Source organism: Ipomoea triloba, chromosome 15, assembly GCF_003576645.1.
Source record: "Ipomoea triloba cultivar NCNSP0323 chromosome 15, ASM357664v1".
In the NCBI taxonomy this organism is placed as follows: domain Eukaryota; kingdom Viridiplantae; phylum Streptophyta; class Magnoliopsida; order Solanales; family Convolvulaceae; genus Ipomoea; species Ipomoea triloba.
Genome location: NC_044930.1, coordinates 18,040,026 through 18,065,118, shown reverse-complemented (window position 1 = coordinate 18,065,118; position 25,093 = coordinate 18,040,026). Strand labels below are relative to the sequence as shown.

General features: G+C 35.2%; 4 protein-coding genes across 4 annotated transcripts; 1 reads left to right on the top strand and 3 right to left on the bottom strand.

Moving 5' to 3' along the window:
• Positions 1 to 1,696: 1,696 nt before the first annotated feature.
• Positions 1,697 to 4,419, top strand: LOC116006161 (thymidine kinase a-like). Its single transcript, XM_031246442.1, has 4 exons — positions 1,697 to 2,245; positions 3,057 to 3,201; positions 3,468 to 3,589; positions 3,759 to 4,419. Exons 1-4 carry the CDS (start codon positions 1,920 to 1,922, stop codon positions 4,036 to 4,038), a joined length of 873 nt encoding a protein of 290 aa, XP_031102302.1. The 5' UTR covers positions 1,697 to 1,919; the 3' UTR covers positions 4,039 to 4,419.
• A 216-nt stretch (positions 4,420 to 4,635) lies between these two features.
• LOC116005800 (putative pumilio homolog 8, chloroplastic) lies at positions 4,636 to 6,663 on the bottom strand. The gene is made up of 6 exons (XM_031246038.1): positions 6,438 to 6,663; positions 5,776 to 6,340; positions 5,481 to 5,643; positions 5,216 to 5,379; positions 4,870 to 5,128; positions 4,636 to 4,764 (listed from the first exon to the last, which is right to left on the bottom strand). Exons 1-6 carry the CDS (start codon positions 6,661 to 6,663, stop codon positions 4,636 to 4,638), a joined length of 1,506 nt encoding a protein of 501 aa, XP_031101898.1.
• A 4,806-nt stretch (positions 6,664 to 11,469) lies between these two features.
• LOC116007532 lies at positions 11,470 to 13,358 on the bottom strand. Its single transcript, XM_031248245.1, has 6 exons — positions 13,255 to 13,358; positions 12,573 to 12,969; positions 12,308 to 12,487; positions 12,087 to 12,194; positions 11,874 to 11,987; positions 11,470 to 11,736 (listed from the first exon to the last, which is right to left on the bottom strand). Exons 2-6 carry the CDS (start codon positions 12,913 to 12,915, stop codon positions 11,714 to 11,716), a joined length of 768 nt encoding a protein of 255 aa, XP_031104105.1. The 5' UTR covers positions 12,916 to 12,969; positions 13,255 to 13,358; the 3' UTR covers positions 11,470 to 11,713.
• Positions 13,359 to 14,165: 807 nt separating this feature from the next.
• Positions 14,166 to 18,055, bottom strand: LOC116006610 (scarecrow-like protein 13). Its single transcript, XM_031247049.1, has 2 exons — positions 17,905 to 18,055; positions 14,166 to 16,396 (listed from the first exon to the last, which is right to left on the bottom strand). Exon 2 carries the CDS (start codon positions 16,129 to 16,131, stop codon positions 14,488 to 14,490), a length of 1,644 nt encoding a protein of 547 aa, XP_031102909.1. The 5' UTR covers positions 16,132 to 16,396; positions 17,905 to 18,055; the 3' UTR covers positions 14,166 to 14,487.
• Positions 18,056 to 25,093: the final 7,038 nt, after the last annotated feature.

Sequence of the window (25,093 nt, the reverse complement as noted above, 5' to 3'; positions counted from 1 at the left end):
GGGGGGGGGGGGGGAGGTCATTGCAGACCTGGCTTCTACATCCCAAGGGTGGCTCATCAAATTCCATCCAGTCTGTCTCTTCACCAAGTGCAAGCGGGTGACCTTATCCCTAAAATTCTACCCACTTTCTAAATGACATGGCATGCCACATAAATTTCTTCTTCCTTTTTACATTTTTTTACTTGCCTACGTGTTTAGCAAACTTGCTATATTAGCAAGTTTGCTAACACTTAAAGGCTGCCATAAATTTGTACTATTTCGGTAGCTTTTGCTGCCACTGCCATAAATTATTTTTTTTTTTACTTTTTTTATTATTTTATTATTATATATATAATATAAAATGAAAGTGGACCCCATTTTTAAAAATTGTCAAATTTGCAAGATGTAGAATAGATAGTAGAAAGTTTATAAATTTGATGATGTGGAAGTGGGACCCATTCTAGAAAGTGAAATAGCCTTAACCAGCTCATTCGCTACCTGATTCTGCTCAGATACACGTGTACTATCTTGCACCCTCCTTCAATACTCTTTAAAATATTATTTATTATAAATAAAAAATAAATAATATTAAAAAAAGTAGCCACTGGCTGTCACGGACAGTTGTGGCTGTCCGACATGACGGCCACGGCCGTCTAAGGAAGTTGGCCATGGCTAGCGGTGTTAGCGAACAGAGCTTTCGACAAACTATTCGTGTTCGTGTTCGATAAGCGTTCGTTTATTAAGGTAAACGAACATTAACAAACAAAATTTAGAGCTCGGTTAATAAACGAACAGAGTCTGAACAGTGGTAAGCTCGTTTGCTAAGAGATCGTGAACAAACTCATTTGTGATTGTTTAGTAATGTTCGCGAACTAGCTCGTTTATGTTCGTTTAGTAATGTTCACAAACAAGCTCGTTAAGTGTTCGTTTAATAATGTTCGTGAACATGTTCACAAACATATATAGTTGTGTTGTTTGTTTGGTTATTGTTCGTGAACGTAGATTATGTCTTGTTCACGAACGAATTGTGTTCATGAACATATGCAGGTGTTTGGTAATTAAGTGTTCACGAACCTCTTCATGAACGTACACGAACATGTTCGCGAACGTTAACAAACAGTCAAATACTAATAAACGCTTAACAAACGAACACGAACATGATTTTCGAAAACCTTAACAAACGAACACGAACACGGACACTTCAAAATCCTTAACAAACGAACACGAACAACCTCCGCTCGTTTATGTTCGGTTCGTTAAGAGCCCTAGCCATGGCTGTCCGACAGCCGGTGGGTGTTTTTTTTTGTTTTAGATATTATTTATTTTTTATTTATAATAAATAATATTTTTAATAAATAAAAAATATTTAATTTTAAAAAATAAAATAAATAATAAAAAAGTGTCAAATTGGCCCCCTAAGTCAGGTGGATAGTGCAATTAGACTCCTAACTGAATTTGACCTTATAAACAAGTCAACTTAGACTTAATTGAACAATTTTACTGGTAGGGGGCTTGAATGAAGCTTTATTCAGTTAAGGGGCCTAATTACACTCTCTATTCGACTTAAAGAGGCTAATTTAACATTTTTTTCAGAAAATAATAAAAGAATTACAAATTTGATATGTAAAAATAAAGCCTACTTTTATATTTGTTTAAAAAAAAAAAAGGAGTCAATATTTTTTAAATTAAGAGAGTATTGCAGGATGAGGATAGATTTACAGCCCGCCGGATTCGGCTCAGTGTTTTACTCCTCACTCGGTCAGTCCTCCTAGGCCTAGCTGCTTTTCCTCCAACAAGCTAAAACCCTTAAACCATCGCCTCTGCTCTCCCCGGCGGCGACCCCCGCCGCCGTCTCCACGCATCTATGCATACTTAATACCCCATAAGAAAGTGATAGATAAAGAAACACACACAACCCCTACTTTATTATTCCATCTTTAATGTTAAGAGTTTCAAGAATGAAATCGCTTCTGAACGCAACACTTGCTAAACCCGCAGCTTTCTGCACCCATTTGCAGGGAAGCGTTGTTGCCCGAAGAAGCTTCAACCTCACCAGGCCTTTTCAGACCCCTAGTTTCGTTCGAACCAAGATTGCAGTTTCTCTATTTGGGGTTTCAGCTGCTTCGGAACGTAATCAACTTCGGAGCTTTCAAACCAAGGCCTCACTGCCGGAACCCGGGGAGATTCATGTGATTGTGGGGCCTATGTTTGCTGGGAAAACCACAACTCTTCTGGAAAGGATCAAGGCCGAGATCGGCAATGGCAGGTTTGCACAATTCCTATTTGTATATTGTTGCTTTGTGAATTCTCGGTTTTCAATTCATTCACTACCATGTTTTTGCTGTCAGCTTAAGTACATTATGTTTCCTGAAAAGAAATGTCCGAGGTTGTTTTATTTACACATTTGTTTCTTGCATTTAACTGCTGAAATTTATTTGTTAACTATTTCATAGAGTGCCATTTCCCTAAAGATTGTCAAAATGAGGTTTTATGCAATGCATTCAAGTTCTTCTGTTCTGTATTTGGTGTTTTTTGTGTTGAGAAATTAGGCTGATAATGTGAAAATAAATAAATGTTCATTGAAAGTATATAACAATACTACATTGTAAAGATTTACGAGTGTTTCAAAAAAAAATGCTCATTGGTTGTATGCATGGTACTTCAAGTTGAACAACATAGTCACAAATTTCGCATAATATTCTTGAAAGAAATTAATTCAAACGGGCATTTGTTAAAGAATAATTTATCCACAGAAATATCAACAATGTAAGTTCAACATATAATAGCTTTAACATTTAATTTTAATGTATTTAAAGGAGAACTATATTGTGTTGTTGTGGCTAAGTGACTATTCCCCCTTTAATTTGAAAGTAATAAATATGGCCATTTAATGCTTGTTCCTGTTCTACATCAAGTCATACTCTTCCATAGCAAATAAACAATCATCCGGATTAAGTTACTATGGTTTCTTTAAGCTACTTTTCATATGAAAGCTGATTCATGCTGGAAAGGAAATCGGAAGAGATAAATCATGCCAAAAAAATGATAATTGGAATGTATTTTTGTGTTTAATGCAGAAATGTTGCAATTATAAAGTCAGACAAGGATACTAGATATGGATTGGACTCTATTGTGACACATGATGGAGAGAGAATGCCATGCTGGCCTTTGGCAAATCTATCATCATTCAAACAAAAAATTGGTTCGGGAGCATATGATAAGGTAATAACCAAGTAAAGGGTGTTAACTTTTGATTTAACAACTGAGATATGCTAAAGTCTATGGAGTATTTTGTTAACAATTAGGCTTGGGATTGTTAAGTGATTAATAGTAGCATATAAATGCTAGGCACAACTAAATTAATTGTTGTCTAGAAGAAGTGTTTAAACTTAACAAGATATTGTACTTTACTGTTATTTTTGTTGATTTCGGTCTTTCTCTGCCAATAACACATGACAAACTTTTCTTATGTTGTAATACTACTTTAGTTGGAGGTGATTGGCATTGATGAGGCTCAATTCTTTACGGATCTATATGAGTTCTGCTGTGAAGCTGCTGATCATGATGGCAAAACTGTAATTGTTTCTGGTTTGGATGGGGACTACTTGAGGTATGACACCCACTTAGTTCTCTTGTCTTAGTGTAATATTTTGATTCTTTGAGGCGAATGAAGTCATTCTGCTGTTGGTTTGTGTACTCAAATCTTTTCTGTGCTACACCAAGTCACAGCAAATATTTCTTCCTGTTTTAATTGCATTCTTCTTTTGCGGTTTTGGCAGAAGGAGCTTTGGCTCTGTGCTAGATATAATTCCAATTGCTGATACCGTAACCAAGTTAACAGCTCGATGCGAACTTTGTGGGGAATGTGCACACTTTACGCTTAGGAAGACCGAGGAGACGAGAACAGAAATAATAGCTGGGGCAGATGTGTATATGCCTGTATGCCGGAAGCACTATGTGAGTGGCCAAGGGTTGAAAAAAGCTGCTAGAGATGTCCTGGAATCTCAGCAGCAGGTCGAGCGCATTCAATTTTGCGACACTGCTGATGCTATAGCGTGATCTGTAGTTAGTTGTTGATCAGCTCAGGTGTATCCACAACTGACCTATTAGTTCACTTCTGTGGGATTTTTAGCGTTACCATGTTTGTAATTTGCGAAAATTGTTATAAGATAATTGTAAAATTCGTCCTTACTTGTTGGTTGTGTTTACTTTTCGTTCTTAAGTTATAACTGACATTGAAAAGTAAGCACGACTAATAAGTAGGGACAATTATTTTATAACTTGGTAACAAAAACTGCAATTTTCCATTTATGCTTCTTAGCTTTGTAAGAAGGTAGTTAGCGCATGATGTTCAATTTGTGTAGATATATGGTGCAGAGGGCATCTTTAGACAATGCCTCTGAATGATGCTTTACTAATGAATTCTTGGGTTTAATTTTCCATGATTCTTCTGGTATACTATATATGTTGTTAACAAGAAGTAAAAGCAGGTGTTTGAAATGTAATGAATGCAAATTGTAGAATTATACTAAAAATACAATAACTCATGGCTCAGTCACAAATTTTGGCTACAAAAACAGAACTAGTATCTATCTTAGACACAGATTATAGGTACAAACATATGACATATGTATGCATGTTTCCTTGGTAAACTTCTCAACACTGCTGGCTTTCCAACTCCTTGATCTTATCGACTATATGTCTCCGGATGACATTACGCGAAAGAAGTACATTTCGCTTATTGAGAACCATGACAAGAGACCTGTAAAGCTCCACATCATGTTGCTGCAGCACAAGACATGCAAGAATTTGTTTGTTAAAAGCCTGGCCTGGGCATCATGAGGAAATTAATTAAGAAATTGGTTAGAGAATCGAAAGGTGTGTTGTTACCTTTGTAACTTCTAAGGCTGTCTGGACAACATAATTTCCAAACTGATCAGATGCAAGTTGTAAGAATGGCTTTTCACTCTTCAAAAAAGCCCCAACCACAGATCTCATTCCAAATTCTGATGATATTATGCACTTCTCCACAACATGGCTGCCACCCTTTCTGTGAGCTAAGTGTATGTACAGACCCTCGAGGCGGATGCAGATGATTCGGGTGAAATTTTCATCCTTAAGCATTAGAACATGCTGCACCACATAGTGCCTGGTGAAAGTATCAAATTAGGAAAAGGAATAGGAAAAAAAGCAGATCAGAGTTTTAATTTAAAGTTTAGTTAGAGTATACACCCACCCCCAAGGATGATTGGAGAGGAAATCTGAATGTTCTGAGATCTGGGTGAGAAGTTTTGCCCTCTGTGCCCCACCAATGCAACTCAGGCAAGCATTCAAGGATGCACATCCATGTTGAGAAGTGGCTAATTCTCTGAAGTAGCGCACCGCAGCATCATACAACACCTGAGACCAGATCAGACCATAGAGCGAGCTGAGTGTTACAATAATGTATAGTAGGATTATATTCCAATCGGATCAGTTCCTGCCTGATCGAGACCACGTACCTCATTCTCCCTGGGTTTGAAGGTATTAAAGCACTGCTGCACAACATATCGCCCGCGTTCATCCATCATCAGTTCAAGAAACCTACGGGAAAGAATTGATGTAATGGTGAAGCCAAAATCTGAGTTTTTCAGTTTCTTGATCAATGCCTGGACTGCAGTTGAACTGTATGTGTGTCAAATTAAGAAATTAAAAATTAGTGAGTAATTATAAGTTAATTGAGAGATGAGAGAGAGAGAGAGATTTGAAGGGATATAATTATTTTATAGCTAGGCTTACATATACATACATACATACCCGTGTCTGTGAAGAGCTACATCTATGAACAAGTCCTCCCTAGAAGCCAATGTATAGACGATGGACTGAAGCTGTGTGGAATCGCAAAAATCAAGAAGCCTCTGAAACAAATGGTGCCCATATTCATTACCCATCACCTCAAAAACAATGCCATTACCAATAATGGCATCCAAAATCCCTTGCCTTTCAACAGGATCGCCCTCTTTCAGAATCTTCTGCCAAGAAAGAGAACCATCCCGGGTTGTAGCAGTTTCCACATTAAAATTATTACAATTATTTCCTGGCATTGTCCTTGTGGTGGTGAAGAAACTACTACAATGTACAGGTTGTGTGGCATATATGTCCCATGGACAATCAAACTGCAGGCTGCTGTTCAAACTCATCATCCCTCCAGCTCGAGGAGAACGAAGAGAAGGAGGATAATTCTCCATTATTTGATTCCCACCCATGTAAAATAATGAATTATGATAATCATCCACAACCATGTTACTACTACCATCTTGTGATCTTATTCTAAAAGACGGATTCCATGCAGATGAAGAAACAAGTCCACCATAAACGCTCCCTGATACAATATATTAATCTTTCTAGTCATTATATATAAGGAATCAACCAAGAAAAGAAAAAACACGAAATATACATAATTCAAGAAAATTATATACCTGGATAAGATAGATTATTGCCTATCAAATTATTGGAAAAAGAAGAAGAGGAAGAAGAAGAAGAAGGCCGAGTTCTTGAACGCAACCATGCTGCTGCTGCTGCTGCTGCATTAGAACCTAAGCTGTTGTTTTGGTTCAAACTGAGGTTTTGGAGGGAAGCGAGAAAACTTTCAGGATCATAGCCTAGAGGGTTAGTGTTGGTGTTAGCAGGGTTTAAGTTCCCCATGGGACCGGAAATAATTAGGAAAAGCAGGTACCTGGATCGTAACAATCAATCTATCTATGTCTATATATATACATACCATAATAATATATAATTTTTATTTCTCATTACAATTCGTACTGGTATTCAACCTCTTCTCTTTCCTTTGTCTACAAGGAATCTAAAACTTGGTTTCCATATTATTGCATTCTTCATCTAAAACTTGTAAACTTAACGGTTTTATTATTAATCTAAAACTTGTATTTCCATTTATTGAATAGTAGGTTTATAATGTTCCTTCTACGTATTCATAAAGACAAAGCTTAATGTACATAAATATTATACTACATACGCACCATTTTTAATAACATTCATCATGTACTATGTTTATAATGAATTGAACTTTTCGTCCAAGTTAATTATAGATAAATTGTAGGATTCGTACGTCCCTACTTGTTGTTCGTCACTTCTCATCTCTAAGTTATAACTGATGTTACAAATTCGTTCTTTTTCTAACAAAATATTATGGACAAAATTTCAACGTCAATTATAGCTTAGGGACGATAAGTGATTGAGCACGGCCTTTTAGAAAAAAGACAAAATTTGCAACCTTATAGTTTAGAGACAAGAAGTGAGTATGACCATTTTACAGATTCAGAATGAGAAACTATCATCCCAGTCAATTCAATTGGGATGCCCTGGACCTGACATGTCGCTTGGAAAGAGTTACATGAAGCTCAGAATTGGGATGTAGTCAATACTCCCAACAAATAAAAAGGGAATTGATCTATGGTCGATTTCGTAACAAATCAAATAAATAGGGATTTTTGTTTGTACCTCGTAAAAAAGACTTTTTTGTTTTGTGGAATGAACCATTATTTCCCCTCTTTTAGAAAGAAATTATGTTCAAGTAAGCAAATATGGCATGGTTAGAGGAGTCTATCTATCGCATAGAGGCTTTATTTTTTTTTAAGGGAAAGGGCGTCGTGGCCTAACCGTCGAGGTAAAGTCGGGACCTAAAAGATCGAATGGAACAATCTATAGACAAGTAAATCCCTTAGGAATTCCAAGGTACTCCTTTCTTTATTAAGAGGTAGCGGATTGATCATTTGAGGGGAAGTAGACTACTCAAGAATTTTACATTTCATTTATGTCATAATTCTAATTGAAGTAATTGAATTCAAAGAATTAAGAAAATCTAAAAATACTAAATGAAATCTAAATGAAATAAGAAAGGCGGGATCAATGAAATATTGCTTCGTCTTCACTGGGAACTTGAGTAAGGAGTAGACCTTTTTTTATTTTGATTTTTGGGTTTTCTAGAATGTGAAAACGAGAACTCCTTGTCTTTATTTTTTTTATTTGGTGTACCTACTTGAGCCGGATGAAAGGAAACATTCACGTCCGATTTCGAAGGGGGGGAGCTCCTATAGAATCCTATCCCAATTTTTCTTTTGCTAGGCCCATAACTAAAAAACCCACTTTCTTACGATTACGGGGTTTATTCGAATATGAAATCCAATCTTGGAAATACAGCATCCCACTTTTTTTTACTACCCAAGGTTTCGATACATTTCGCAATCGAGAAATTTCTACGGGTGCGGGTGCTATCCGAGAACAATTAGCCGATCTAGATTTACGAATTATTATACTTAGAGGAAGAGCCAAACAGGGGGGGCAACGGGTAGGAGAAATGGAGGTTTGGGCTCTAGAAGGATTTGGGGTTGCTCATATTTTACAAGAGATGCTGACTTATAAATCAGATCATATTAGAGCTCGCCAGGAAGTACTTGGTACTACGATCGTTGGAGGAACAATACCTAATCCCAAAGATGCTCCAGAATCTTTTCGATTGCTCGTTCGAGAACTACGATCTTTAGCTCTGGAACTGAATCATTTCCTTGTATCTGAGAAGAACTTCCAGATTCATAGGAAGGAAGCTTAATCGGAATGAATCCTAATTTTTCTTCTATGATCGATCGATATAAACATCAACAGCTGCGAATTGGATCGGTTTCTCCCCAACAAATAAGTGCTTGGGCCACTAAAATCCTGCCGAATGGAGAGATAGTTGGAGAGGTAAAAAAACCATATACTTTTCTTTATAAAACCAATAAACCGGAAAAAGATGGATTATTTTGTGAAAGAATTTTTGGGCCTATAAAAAGTGGAATTTGCGCTTGTGGAAATTATCGAGTAATCGGAGATGAAAAAGAAGAACCCAAATTTTGTGAACAATGCGGAGTCGAATTTATTGATTCTCGGATACGAAGGTATCAAATGGGCTATATCAAACTCGCATGCCCAGTAACCCATGTGTGGTATTTAAAACGTCTTCCTAGTTATATTGCGAATCTTTTAGATAAACCTCTTAAAGAATTAGAGGGCTTAGTATACTGCGATGTGTGATTTGATCGAAATTTTGATTTTACAGATTCAGAATGAGAAACTGTCATCCCAGTCAATTCAATTGGGATGCCCTGGACCTGACATGTCGCTTGGAAAGAGTTACATGAAGCTCAGAATTGGGATGTAGTCAATACTCCCAACAAATAAAAAGGGAATTGATCTATGGTCGATTTCGTAACAAATCAAATAAAGAGGGATATTTGTTTGTACCTCGTAAAAAAGACTTTTTGGTTAATAAATAGGGATAAATTCTATTATTTTTGTTCTCAAGATTATAAGTTGGATTATAATTCAGATCTCCATCAAATAATAACATTGCATTTCAAATTTTTGAGCATACACTCCCTCTAGAAAGCACAAAAAGTCAACAGTTGTCTCCATTGAGACTCAAACCCACTCTCTTTTATGTGGGAGTATAAATCGGATGCCACTAGACCACAAATTGATTGGCAATTACTTGCATCCAGGACCAATTGACTATAATTTATTAACTTTTCTAAGTATACCACTAATCAGAATTTGCTTGTGGCTAAATTCGGAGTATAATAGTTTTCTGTTATGTGCACACTACGGGGAGTGCATTCAGATACGTCATTTCTAATCCTCTCTTTGATGCATTAATACGTGAATATGCGTTTTATGGAATTACTCATTTAGGATATAGGAAGCTTCACTAGGTTGAGAAAGTTGTTCCTCATTCAATGGAAACGTTATTGTTTCTTTGTGCTTCAGTAAATTGAGAAAGTTGTTATGAACAAATACTACATTGTAACAGAGTCAGCAATACTAAAAAAAAAAAAAAAAAAAAAGGATATAAGAAGCTTGATCATCACTTGATCACAACCTTTGTTGAGCGATAGCGGCATGAGGTACATACTTTTAATGACCGCTACTTATGTTTCTTTCTCTCTATTTTATTATTCTTATTCTCAATATTATTCATGCATACAATTATATTGTTGTAGTTACCGTTCAATCATCCCGATAAATTGAGCTAAAAAAAGTCAAATTACAACACATTATAGCACGAGTTTCCATTATAATATCCAATAAACGGTATGCTTGGTTCCTCTTCATATGCATTTTATTGAAACTCATGATATCGTTTATGTATGAATACCATCAGTATATATGCCTATGATGAGAACTGAATATTGTATTGATTCAATTGAACAATTACAATGATGAGGAATAGGAGATATATATACAAGGGGAGTGGCGTATTGTTTGCAGCTGTCCAAGAATATGCATAATCCGAGCTTGACTGGAAGAGGCGAGAGCCTGCTCAAGCGCCAACCAGAGATCACGCGACGTAGTGCAACCAATTGCGAGGTACATGACTTCCGACGAAAGTGAAGAGATTAACATGCTAAGGACCGCCTGATCTTGGCGCAGCCATGGAGCATGCAGCGGGTTGGGTAGAGCAGCAGCAGCGGAGGAGCCTTCAAAAACGGGAAGAAAACGATTAGGGCAAGAGTTCGTGCCATCAACGAAACCCATGAGGTCGTGCCCACGAAGAAACGGAATAACCTGCGTCCTTCAAAACAAGAAATTCTTGTTCGTTAGCTTAATGCTAACATAGTGATGCGCAGCAGATAGAGAAGCGGCTGCTGAAGAAACCGCAAAAGAAATAGCTGCATCAGAAACGGTCCGTTCGGAAGAATTAACAGAGCCGTCATCCATACGGTCCGTTCGGAAGAATTAACAGAGCCGTCAGCCATTGGAAAATAAACCTAGGCTAGCTGATACCAGATGAGAACTGAATATTGTATTGATTCAATTGAACAATTACAATGATGAGGAATAGGAGATATATATACAAGGGCAATTGAACAATTACAATGATGAGGAATAGGAGATATATATACAAGGGGAGTCTCAGGTAGAGTAGAATAGCTAGTCCTAACGTGACTCAAACTCAAAAGAGTCCTAATACCTATGAGTGAAATAATTAAGTCCTCTTATTTATATTCTCTAATGTAATGTTTCTTTGTTGTATATATATACATGTTTGAATGATTAATAAGAGGACTTATTGAATTGTTGCACTAGTGTTACTTTTTCCCTATTTTTCTATTTGTATTCTCAACGATATTCATGTGTACAATTATTGCGGTTACCATTCAACCATCTCGATAAATTGAGCGAAAAGAGGCCGAATTACAACAATTTTTACCAAACACTCATTTTAACCTTTTGACTAAGTCAAATGACTAAAATTGATCAAATAAAAAATTAACTTATAGCCATTTACCAAACAATCCATCCATTTTTTCAAACCAAAACCAAGCCTTACAAAATCATCCTAAAACCAAACCAGTTTTAACAAAAAGAAAGAAGAGTAGTGATGATTCAAGGAAAACAAGAATGCCAATGACATTAGTAGGTTCCTAAGCAGAATGATAAAACAGTACAACCGGAGACCAAAATTCCAAATGGAAATCATAATTCAGGCTTAACTATTACATACTTGCCTCTCCATCCATATTTATCAGAAAATATCTCTAGTCTGAAATCTGAATTGAGAAGGGAGGGAAAATGGTTTGTAAAAATTTACAAGGTATATATATATTTATATATGTGTATGCCAAGAACATAAAGTAAAAGCCTATATTTTCCATGCTGAATCATGTTCTGTGGTGAACTTGCATCCATCTTCAATTCATCATGGGGCAAAGACACCAGAATCTAGAAAGCAGAATGCGTAATCGTGTTGGATTATTCATGAGTATATTATATTCAAGAAAGAAGACAGAGAGAACAAGAATGAGACTTTTCAGTTCAGTTTATATGCATGCATCAGCAACATAAGACTGATCACTTACATGCATTAACTTGTTGAACATCGCAGATGGCTTCGTTTGATTGTTCAGGCGTCAATGATTTGCTGCTGCATATCATCTGCTCTGCATTCCCCTCGACCTCCTCGATTCTTTCCCCTGAATACAATTAAAAGTTTCAATCAGCATACAGTGTTCTAAAACAGCACCACATAAAGAAAATGGAGAAACAAAAAAATAGATTGGTTTCTTTTTCACCTGAATTATTATTGGCTGTGTTGGGCTGGCCTTTTGGAACAGAATTGAGTGCTCGTGCTAGACGTTTCATGTCTATTAACCGTATTCGTCTCCACAGTTTTCCTGAGGCTGAGTTGCAAATCCAAATCCGATGACTCAATAGTTTAAAAGTATAAACTTACTTCATTTGGTGGAATAAGAAAGTTGAATTGGTTGCACACAAGAAGTATGTATAAACTCACACTTGGGAACATCGTAGTTTTTGTCAGTCACTTCTGCTTCAACCCGTTGATTATGGTCACGAACCCCACCAGAACGACTGTTTAGTAACCGCGCAAGATGTCTAATTTGATAGAAATGCAGCCCTTTAGGATATGGATATTTCACGGGGCGAATTCTTCTTGCCTCTGGACAGACAGCAGCTAGCAGACATCTCATCTTATTAACTAACAGTAACAACAGAACAACATGAATAATATATAAAAACAGACCATAATCTAGAGATACCAGGAGGATTTGTGGCATGGTCCTTGGTAGACACAAATCGCGGTGCAGAGTCTGAATAGAATTCGAGTTCTGGGACGACAGAAACCACTTGAAGATTATTATTCTCGTTTTCAGCTTCACTGCCAGTTTTAGCAGCAGCATTATTCAAGGCTCTTTGTCTTCTGAGTTGGTAATTTCTGCGCCGCCTGGCTAGATGCCTCTCCCTCTCTTCAAGGCTCATGGATTGCCTTCTTTCTCTGTCACGCATACGCCGCTTTTCTCTCTCACGCTCTTTCTGTATATTGCGCCAGTTCTTCACAGCAAGCCAGTCTTGGTTTTCTGATGATCCTTGATCAGTTGCCATTTCTGATCCTCTATTTTCTTCTTCAGATTTCCCCAACCCTCGATCACCTTTTGGCTGCGAAAAACATTATATTCATGACTAAACATGGCATTTAAAAATCTTGAGGTGTAAACATATCAAACAAAATCATTCTTTCTCATATACAATAAGACTAGTAGAATCATATGAATGAGATCATTTATACAAAATGTAAAATATAATTCAAAAGATCACTTTGGCTGTGCATGGGTGTGGGGGAATGGGATGTGGAACATTGATCATAATAGCTTCCCCTGCCTCTATTGGTAGGGATTTTTTCTTGTTTCTCTTGAAAAACGGGTTAGGGTTACTAGGATCTACCTTTATAATCGTGAAAACGACTATACGATCATCAAACTATTCTGTCATGTCTACTCGATTGTATCGAATTGGCATAACATGTTCTTCTTTTAACCAATGAATCTTGACTAATCCCTAGCACATCATCTCCAAGAATCAAGAAAAGTAATTTTACAAGGGAAAAAAAAATCACATTTTTGTTAACAAATGTCTTGATCTCATATGAAAATCCACAAGCATTAAATAAATTTTTCTTCAAAAAAAAAAAACCCCAGAAGGAAAAAGCGGTGGCAATTCACATGGAGAGGAGTCAATACTTGCCTGCAACGGTGGAAACTGAGGAAAAGAGAAATGGAAAGAGGTAATCTCAAAAAATAGCAGAAGAAGCAGCGCTGTGTATGTGTGTAATTTTGCAGTGTAGACTAACATTAGGCAATATTTTGGTTAGAGGGCAAAAATGACAAATTCATTTTTGTCCAATAGGAAATTTTTTGTTTTTTTCTTTGCAAAAAGTAAAGGAATATTAGCAATGTACAATTTTAGCATTACTTTTGTAACTGACCCAATTAATTACAATTCCCTATATATTTTCTTTAAACCCCAAAAAATATCACAAGTTTCTTCAATATCATTGTTATATATTCTCTTTAATCTCATAACAAAAATCACAAATTCGCTCAATGTAATTTTTTTGGACTCATCGAGTACTTGAAATAACATTAATTTTTTCATTCCACTCATCGAGTACTTGAAATAACATTAATTTTTTCATTCCACACAAGTATTCACGACAAGTCTTAATCAGTTCAATTCAAGAACAACTCTTCTAATAGTGTTGCTGACTTGATGCATACACCACTAGGGTACTATGGTATACCAAAATAATTGAAGGATAGTTGATAAACAAGCCTGCAATTCATGCAAACAAAACAGCAAACTAATGAGAACTGACCATAAAAAAAAAAAATTATTCCCACAAAAATTCAGTTTATGTAAACTCAACAAGAGAATCAAAAACTGGAATATAATTGTATCTGCTATCCTGTTAAGATTGTTCTGAGGAGGTATTGACAGACAAGAACACACTAGCAAAGTGCACATTCTATATGAAGCCTAATAGTTCCAAGCCTGAGCCCAGCAGAGAGCGGGTTCAGAGAAGAACTCTTTTCTAATCATACCAAGCAAAGGCGAAAAGGTTAAAGATCGGTCGGTATGCAAAATTTACAGAGAGAGTTGAAAATCGTCGGGGGAGTATCATCTCCAGGCTGAGGAAGATGCCAAAGCGCGGTTCTTCCATCCAAGATACAATGCGCCATGGCCTTCTGCAATCCCGAAATTCGGGCTATATTCCTGCAACATGTGCCTCATGGCCTCACCAACCGAGGGACTTAATGGGCACGGAGTGAATCCAGCCATCGTAAATCTCATACTCCACTTGCCAAATGGTTCGTGTCTTTCCACTCTATCAGCCCCCTCACATGCTATTATGTTGACAATATCCCGTGCAACGCAATGCTCCTCTGCACTGATGCGCTGTCTGTCATCTCTTGGGCGAGCTGCATCTATTGACTCAAACATTGCTGTGTAGTAGTCTAAAGTTTCGCGGAACCTCGGAAGGAAAGGAGTGGTGTTGGTGTTGGATTCTTGTTCGACGAGGGTGACAATTTTGGGGGACAGACTCTTTACCAGTCTCAATAAGCGGTCTCTGTGATTCATGGTACTCACACTCTCGTCTGGCATGTGATGTAACATGTAAGGAAAATTAACCGCAACTGCTTCTCCGGGTTGAATCCAGAGGTTCTCAAGTTCAACCTCAGAGCCAGAAATACCTGCAGCGTGGAATTCAAAGGGCACACCACATGACTCTGCAAATTTCGCTAACCTTTCACCAACCAGTTGAAGTCCTCCACCCCGAGCATGAGCAGATTGGGAATCATCGACACCTGTGATGCGTAGGCTGAACGGGGGTCCACCGGGTCGATCTGCAAGAGACTTGATGAGGAACATCCACTGACTTCCTTGCGCAACCTGGAAATCAATGATGTGGATTCTGTTCTCATTCATCATCGCCTCTCTGATAACAACATTGGCAGACATGTAAGCGAACTTGAAGTACGGGCAGATGTGATAAAGAACTTGCATGTAAGACAGCAACTCTGAGCTAGTTGGTTCTTTGCACTTCAACTTCTTGTAGATTATGCTTCCGGATGACAATATCCGTGCTCTAAGCCCTTCCAACAAGTATGCACTTAGCCTCTGCATAGGATCCCCGGACACCGACACCCTTTTCTCCAACACATTCATCAAAACTTCTGCCGTTGATATATCGGCATCTGATACTGCCTCAGCACAGGCAAAGAGGAGCTCTTTCGTGTCCAAACTCGGAGCTATGTCCAGCATTCTCTTCCACTTCATCATTGAAGAAGACTTGGGGACTGCATCACCAAAGGAGCAACTGTAGTTATCATCAATTTCAGATTCAGGGCCTAGCAATTTATTCTCCAATTCTCGCAACACATGCCTCAGTTCATTGCCATCAACAACACCAGAGCACCCGCTTAAAGGTGAACCACAAGTAGTATTATCTGAGGAGTGATGCATATCAGACATGTATGACTGAGAGCATTGGGGAGAAAAGGCGCTCCGATTGGAAGAAACACTGGCAGCAGGGGGTGAATCATAATAGACGGAATCAATCGCAGCAGGTGCTGAATCCAAAGTGAAGAACTGCTCGTTTTGGGTCTGGAAAAAACCTTGTTCCCCTACACTACCACTGTCATTGGAAACATTGTTGTTCAAAACATGGAAAGTGGCATAATATTGCTCAACTTGCTGCTGAGGCTGATGGTAAAACCTCTGTACACTGCTAGACGATTGAGGTCCCTGGGAGGCTTGCATTGTAGTTGCAGAATAACCCTTCTTCACTTGCTCAAGAATGGGTGAATACTACTTCACTTCAGGTACGTTTCTTCGATAGAAACTAAATATTGGAGCTGCTAAATTAAATTATGGAGTATCTAGGACTCAAAGATGTGCAGTGGCAGCCTGTAGCAAAATGTCACATCACTAGTAAGGAATTGTAGCATCTAAATAACGCCGGTGATCCAATCAACATGTTAACAACGAGTCCGTTGATAGCAACAGGGAGTGTAACCAACAAAATCTGCAAAGAAAAAAACTGCGATCAGCTTGCTTAAACCATTAAATCTTGTCAACATGAATAGTAAAGATCACAATCAAATCAATCAAAACAGAACAAGAACTACAATACTGATAAACATCTACAATAACAATGCCTAGTACAGCAGGTAAGGAATGAGAATATGTAATGGTAGGAGCATTGATGAAGTCAGATTTCTGGCTTCTATACAAGGAAGACAAAAATGCAAATTAGGAGATTGTGACAGACAATATGTAATGATAAGAGCACCGATTAAGACAGGTCTCTAGATTCCAAATGAGAAAGAAAACCACAACTTTACCACCAGTTATAAATACAGCAATTGTGTGATCTCAAAAGCTCAACAGTGGAACATTTTGAGAAAACAGCAAGTTAGTATTCAAGACTAGTAGGAGGCTTATAAGTTGCCGAGTAGGTTAACTGGAGCTAGTTGAGAGCCCCCTACCCAACAAACATGCAATCAGAATATCTGGTTTTCACCTTGTAAATCCAGAAGCTTATGAATGAAGTAAAATAAATATCAAACTTACATATTCAAAGCCAAATTTTAATAAGTCTGATGAAGTAATACCAAAAAGATCGTTTTACACTCTTGCAGAATATAACTAAATCAGAAATTCTTTTAATCACAAGTTAATCTTGATGGCAGAGCACTAAATCTCAAACTCAAATATCAGAATTGTCCAGATGGAAAGCATATATGCTGTAAAGCCAAAACCCCAAAACCCAGATCACTAACCACTGATCAGCAAATGCAAAATAACTATACAAATTAAATATTTTACAAACTATCTCATCTGTCTGCAACTTTAGGAAAGTACCTTTAAATTTTACTAGTATTTTTTTTTCCATTTTCATCTAAAGGAAGGAGTAAAGATAAAACATGCCACTTCAAAGAGATGTGCCTCTTACCTTATAATTGAAAGAAAAAGATGATTAATCTCTTCAAAAACATTTCAGAAATTTTTTGAGAAAATAGAATCCTACAGTGTTTAAAGCTCTAACTAACCAAACACTAAAACAGAGTTTTAACAAGGAAAGACAGACTTAGGTTCATATTAAATGCACCCTTTACCATACCAAGCAAGAATCTGTAAATATCAAGGTTCATAAACATCAACCCCATTCAAACACCAACCAGAATTCCAAAAAATCGAGGAACTAAGATTCAGATATATGAGACTTGAATTCCAATATGGTCCTCAAAGGCTGAATCAAGCAATTAACCCCCCCCCCCCCCCCACCAACACCACACCGCAAACAAACAAAAAGGAAGAAGCTTTTTTTATAACTTCAAAATCAAGGCAGAAACCAAAAGAAAGAATTGAACTTTCAGCATTAACCAACTTAAAGAAAAAAAAAAAAAAAAAAAACCACCACAGAAATCAGACCAACAAGAAAGAAATGAACAAAAAAAAGAGAAGGACAGCAAAAGGAAATGAATAGCAAGAAATCAAATAGATGGAACTTAACACTTAAAACACACGAACCTGAACAAGTACTTCTCTGATGAATTTAAGTTTTCAGGATTTTTCTTTTCCTTCCGAGGGGAGGGGAGAGACGATTGGTCCTTCTTCTTCTTCTTCTTCTTCTTCTTCTTCTGGCTTCTGCAACAAGCCGATTGCTTAAAAAAAGAATCGGGGAGTCGTGTTTGAATAAATAGTCAAGACAGCGAAGTAAATGCCCTTGCTTTCCATGTTAATTACGTAATGTACCCCTGACTGGTTATGAATCTTCCTCCCACTTGACTTCCTTCCATTGCTCCCACGCCTACTAGAAGAATATACTCTACGAACATGGGCGGTGACCATAAATGAAATTGTACGGATGATGGCAACATTTTGCTGTGCCTGTACTTTTATTTTCGTTGGAGAGGGTTTGAACTCTCAGTCTCTCTTTAAGGGATATGAGTGCAATGTCATTCAGGTCAATTAAATTGGCTATAAAATTTATATAATATTTGTTTAAAATTGTTTCACAGGTTTCAATTCATTAGAGGGGTTGATCTTTGTTTAATGTGTTGGATCTTTGACCTCATTAATTAAATATTCGATCCGTCTCACGAATCGAGATCGATGAGACGGTCTCACACAAGTTTTTAATTTTAAAAATTATATTAGAAATACTACAGTGTATTAAACATTAAAAAAAATTAAAAATAATTTTAAAAATATTGAAGAGAATAAGTACAAAAGGTAAAATTGGTTTAACCAATTAATAATAAACATGACAGGTTAAATGGAACAGAAAATATTTTTTTTTATAAATTTTCCAACTTACCACCACCTTGTACTCTCTACCTGTGACCATTGTTACAAAAATCGGCCGCCTTGGTGACCAGCCGCCTAGCGCCTAACTCGGCCGAGTTAACTCGCCCAACTCGGCAAAGTTAGCCGAGTTAACTCAGGCGAGTCGGCCTTGTTACTTTTTTACTTTTTTTTATTTTATTTATATATAATAATAACAACTCTACTCACAACCTTGCATCGTAAATGAAATCCCTTTGTTTCCTACGCACTAAATTCTCACACTAAATTTCTTTACTCCTACTTCTTCAAATTGCTACTAAGAGGTATGATTCTAACCTAATCTTCTTACTTTATGTTAGTTTTTATCTTTATTTTTAATCATATGCATATCTGTATCCAAAAGACGTAAATCTTGTTTGAGCCGAAACAATCCGTGTAGTCTAGAAAACCTTCGAGGAAGAAGTACCAGGAAGGGAAAATAGTACCCAACTAAGGTTCATAGATGTTGTTAGGATTGTAGACGGAGAAATCCGGTAGTAGGTTAGGGATGAAAAGGTGAGGGTGTTAGATAAAATATGATTAATTAGTAAGCATAAAAACTAACATGAACTGATAAGATTAAAAAAAGAATCATATCTGGAAGTAATAAAAAGAAGAAGAAGGAGTAAAGCTTAAAACTCTTGAAGAAATCTAAAATTTGAAAAAGAAATTCTACAACCGTTTTGAGAAAAAATAAATTTTTCCTAAAATTCTGAGAATGGACAAAAAATTTATTCAAGACTATTTTGGTAACAAAGAAAATTTTCAAGTTGAAAGAAATTTTAGAAATAATTTCTCAACATATTATTTAGATGAAAAATCAAAAGACAAAAATTTCATGGAATACAAAATTAATATTCCAAATTATAATGAAAAATTTTTTTACTTGATCAAAAGATTTCCTTATCCGGACTTGGTAAAACAAATTATAAAATATTTAAAATTCTCCACATTTCAAGAAACTTTTATAATTGAACAATTCCGAAAAGATTTTGAAGAAGAAAAATTAGAAAATTTGATTGGAGAAATTATTGAACTGGTCTCCCAGTCAAAACATATCAGAAATTTTGAAGCAGAATTTCATCAACAATATGTGCACATAAATTATGAAATAGGAGAATCTTCTAGATATTCAACTCCTATTTATCCTGTAATTTATGACTCTGATAAAATTATTATTATGAAAATTATCATTATGAAACAGACTAAATTATCACTCCTACGAAAAATTCTTCACACATCTTTTCCAATTAACTACTCCACTTTTTTAATTAACTACTCCCCTTATTTAATTAACTACTCAATTCTTCACACATCTTTTCAAATTAACTACTTTCTTTTTTTAATTAACTACTCCCATGATTAGTATAGTCAATTCATACAACATGATTACAACTCTTACATATTCATTTCCTGACAAAACTTTCTACTCCTACAAAAATATTTATCACATTTTAACCTCTGCGGAGGCATCCACACCCCCCCCCCTTCCTAAATTGGTATCAGAGCTTTTACGATTCTGAGAAATTAAAATGATTCACCCTCATTTAAGAATTTGCAAAATTATCCTTAGAGGATATGAAATCTCTAAAGATATTTTTGAAAAAGATATGCATGAATTTTATCAAAACCCAGAAGTACATGAATTTTCCCAAGACCCTGAAATGTATAAATTTTCTTTGGAACATTATAAATTTTGTCTTGAAAATATTAAAAATCTGAAAAATTTTATTACACAAATTTCAGCATGAATTTCTTTGAAAAATGAAAATTTTATGAAAAATTTTATAAAAATAAGATAAGACAAACTAAAAAATGGTTGGATACTGAAGGAAAAAATTATGATCCAAATTCCCCTTCTTATAAAATTATGCAAAATACTTGTGAGGTTCAAAAAGAAACTTTAGAAGGAATTGAAGAATGGATAGCAAAAATAATTTGTTAAAATTAAAATCTCTTATATTTTTCTGAAAATTATTCATAATGATACATCCTACTTTACAAGCTTACAAAAATTTACTTAGGTATTTTGAATCAGCACTTGAAACTCTTGAAAAAGAATTTAAAGAAATTCCTCCTTATCCAGAAAATTATTTTTCTCATTATAAAACATATTTAGCACATCTTGAAACTGTAAAAATTTTAAGAGGTCTTATTATAGAAATTGCAGAATAAATCTCAGAATAAGAATGAATTCTAATGAAATGATTTCAAAAGAAATTGATTATTTAAAAACTATGTTGGAACAACAAGAAAAGAAAATTACAAATTTATTAAAATTAATTGAAAATTTTAACACAAAAATTGATATAGTTTTAAGAGAAAAACAGATTATTATTGAAAACCCAAAATTAATTGAGATAAACAATTCCATAGATTTGTTATCCAAAAAATTTTCACATATTCAAATTTCTTCACAACTTAAACCCAAGACAAAGAATTTTTTGACTTATAATTTAGAAGAAGTCAAGAAAAATTTGAGAAAATGAATCCCTTTTCAGGAAGGTCAAGAACATTAACCTCAGAAGAACCTAGTTCTTCTAGAATTAATACATTAAACCAAACTAATAGTCCTTATTTAAATAGAATTTTAAGATTAAATTCAAACAGAAATTCTTACCAATTAGAACAAATTGTTGATGCAGAAAGAGATCTGGAAATTATGTCAAATGATTACATTAACACATTAAGGACAAATATGTTATACTGAACAGGAATTTTAGAAAATAATTCTAGCTTAATTAGGACGCAGATCTGAATTGCTAGAACTACCAGAAGGTAGGACTGAAACATTTGGATTAATGACAAATGAAAGCATAAACCAAATTTGTTCCAAAAATTTAAATTATATACATTTAGGACTAATTACAATTGGAGTTAGAGGACTAGTAATGAAACAAAGCGGGACAAAAGTCTTAGTGGTTGTTTTAGATACTAGGAATCAATCCTCATTAAACAAACAAATTATTGGGGTAATAGAAGTAGACATGAATAATAATATTGGAATACATTATTTATGTCCAAATTATACTATTGCCTTAAAAGACATTAAGTACATAAAAATTCAAGTCCAAACAAAAGGATATGGAAATTTTAAAGGATCAAATATTGTGATGGATGTAATCTTGATGGGAAGATTATCCACACAAGTCTGTCCGAGATTCAAAATCAAAATTGATAACATAATTAAGACAATTGAGTCCAAAGGAATTAAATTTTTTTGGACCAGAACCAGTTTCTTCTTCTGTTTTGGCAGGAGAAGAATGAAAAATTGAAAATTTAAATACTGAAGTTGAGACTCTAAAACCAACTGAGGTAGTAACTTACACTAATGAAAATGGATCTTTATTATTAAGATTCAAAAATTATGAAACTTCTAACCAGCAAGATTTAGAAGAAGAATAAATTATGGATTCTAATATTCCAGGAACTCTCACATTAGAAGAATTTAAAAAAATTAAAAATGATGAGTTGATTATGGAAAAATTAAACCAAGAATTGGAAATTAGAAATTCAGAAAAACACAAATTATTGGAAAAATATCTAGAAGATATAAATAAATTAAAACAAAATTTTGAAAATTTTGAAGAAGAAGATGTGAGTCTAGAAGAAAATTCAATAAAAAATTTTATGAATACAGCAGAAACTAGCACAAATCAAAATACTGCCACATCCTCATATTATCCATCTGCTACTCCAGAACAGATGGCTTACCCAGTAGGACATCCTCCTAGACTACCTGTTTCAATTTACAACCTCTAGCATTACATCTAGAATCAGACTATTTAATAATAGAAACTGATGGTAGTGAAATAGGTTGGGGTGGAATTTTAATTAAAAAACCAAATGAATTTTCCTTAAAAACTACAGAAAGAATTTGTAGATACACTTCTGGAGTATTCAAAGAAAAAGGATATCTAACATCCTTAGACTTTGAATTACTTGCAATTATTTATGTATTTGAAAAATTTGCATTATTTATTTTATCAAAAAAGCAAATTACCATTAGAACAGACTGTGAATCAATTGTTAAATTTGCTAACACAAAAAATGAGAGAAAATTAACATCAAATAGATGGTTAAAATTTGGAGAATTTGTCCTTAACAGAGGATTCAAAATTAAATGGGAACATATAAAAGGAAAAGATAATAAAATTTCTGATTTATTATCTTGAAAATTATTATGTGACTAATTTGTCTCTTATGAGTTGTGCAGAAAGTTTGAGACACTAAGCACAAAATTTAAGACTCTAAACAGCAAATTCCAGACTCTAAACATGGAGAAAATTTTCACATTTGATCAGACAGAATTAAAGACATTCCCGGAGAAAAATCAATTTATGACAACGCTCAGAAGCAGACTCCATGATAAGGAAACATGCCTCTTGGATAATATTTGGAACCTGGCTACTGAAAGGCAAGCTAATCCAAAAAAGGTTGCTATTTTAAATGCCTTAGCAGCTTATTTTCATTCAGGAAAACAATTTCAGAAAAACCCTTATTCCTGCTATGTTTTATACAATGGCCCTAAAGCTGGAGTATATTTAAAGTGGGAAGAAATGGTGCCTTTAATTGAAGAAATTAAATTATTTCCTAAATATGGAATGCCCCTTTTTGAGGGATTTTTCGATATTCAGGAAGCAATTAATTCGGTAATTGAAAATTGCGGAGAAAATTCACACATTTCTCCAAAAGTTCTCAAGTACCAAAAATATTTAAAACATTTGGAGGATTTCGAGGATCCAGAATTCCTCGAAGAAATTTCAGACTCTAAAATTGGAATTGTTTCTTCTCTGAAGAAAGAAAAATTAAAGACTCCTGTTGAAACAGAGAAATTTTCACCATTTTCTATACCAACATTTGCAGACACCCTTAGAGAACAAGTACAATCAACTTCTCCTTCCAAAGGAAAAAATGTACTTATTCTTGAAAAACCCAAAATCCAACCAATTTCTCCACCAAAACAGCCAATTGTTTCTTCTGAAGAAGTAAATTTAAAGACATTTGTTCTTCTTCAAGACTGTTTAAGCCAAATTCAAATAAACCAAATTTTGCCCAAAGGAATTTCCACCACTTGCGAATTCTCTTATAATATTTTCAAAATTTGCAAGAGTCAATATCCCGATTGTCCTGAAAACCAAGAGGGAGAGTGTTTTTGTAAATTAGATTCTGCCATCAGAAAAGCAAATTTGGCAATCCCAAATTTTAAACCATTTAAATTCAAAGACTACCCAGTCACCATTTCAACACTTATCAAACATGGTTTGATAAATTCCATCAATTCTCCACCACTTCCAGACTATTCTTCATATCTACCATCACTCTTGGCTGATACATTTGAAGCCATAATTCATGATGTGAGGAAAAATTTTAGAATGAATTTTAAATCACTCTATCCAGATTTTGAAAGAAATATTCCAGCATACCATGTATTGGAAGTTTTCTTTCAAGATTTTGATGAAGAATACCAGGAATTTAATACAGAAAATTCCAAAGTCAAGACATTCAAAATTGATGAACCAGTGAAAAAACAAGTGGAAATGGTCCGAGCAAAAATTCTAGCAGACGATTTCGGATGGACAAGAAGGAAATTTGCCACTATGAACATTTTAAGAGAAGATGAACAAGGGAAAATTTACTGCGAATCATCAATCGCATCCAAATTTTTCTTTCATTTTCAAATTGAGCATTCAAGGCCAAGACTAGTTCAGACATATAGAAGGCACAGGGAAGCTCTTCTAAAATTCAATGAAGATGGAAATTCAAGACAATCCTCATCTGAATCCTTTCTTTGAAAGGATGGAAGAAGACAAATTTGGGACCCAAATGAAGAAAATTCAGCCAAAGCAAAATTGAGAAGACAGCTACTTTTGGAAAAATTAGTGCCCGTACAGTTTATGGGACCCAGTTTTAAGACAAAATTAAAGACTCTACGGCTAAGAGAAGGGGGCCTGTCCCTTCCAAGAGATAAGATCAAACTTATCTCTGAGTTGTAAAAAGATGAGATAAGATTCTCTCTTATTTTAGTCTTTATTACAACCTGTAAAAATGTAACGTCTGTACAAAAGTAGTTGATAGTTGATAATATATATATATATATATATATATATATATATATATATATATATATATATATAAAATATGGCATATACCTAAACACATGCACTATTTTTTTTGTTTTTATACGCCGCCTAGTCATCGCCTAAATAAATTGGCAACTTGAAAAATGCAAACTTTAGGTGTCGTTTACTTCACTTTTCTGTTTTTCCTTAGTTTTCTATTTTCCTTCTTCATTCCTCCAGTTTTTCATTTCTCCAATTTTCTAATTTTCATTCTCCATTCCTCTATTATTCTATTTCTCTAATTTTCCGATTTATCTCCCCCCCCCCCC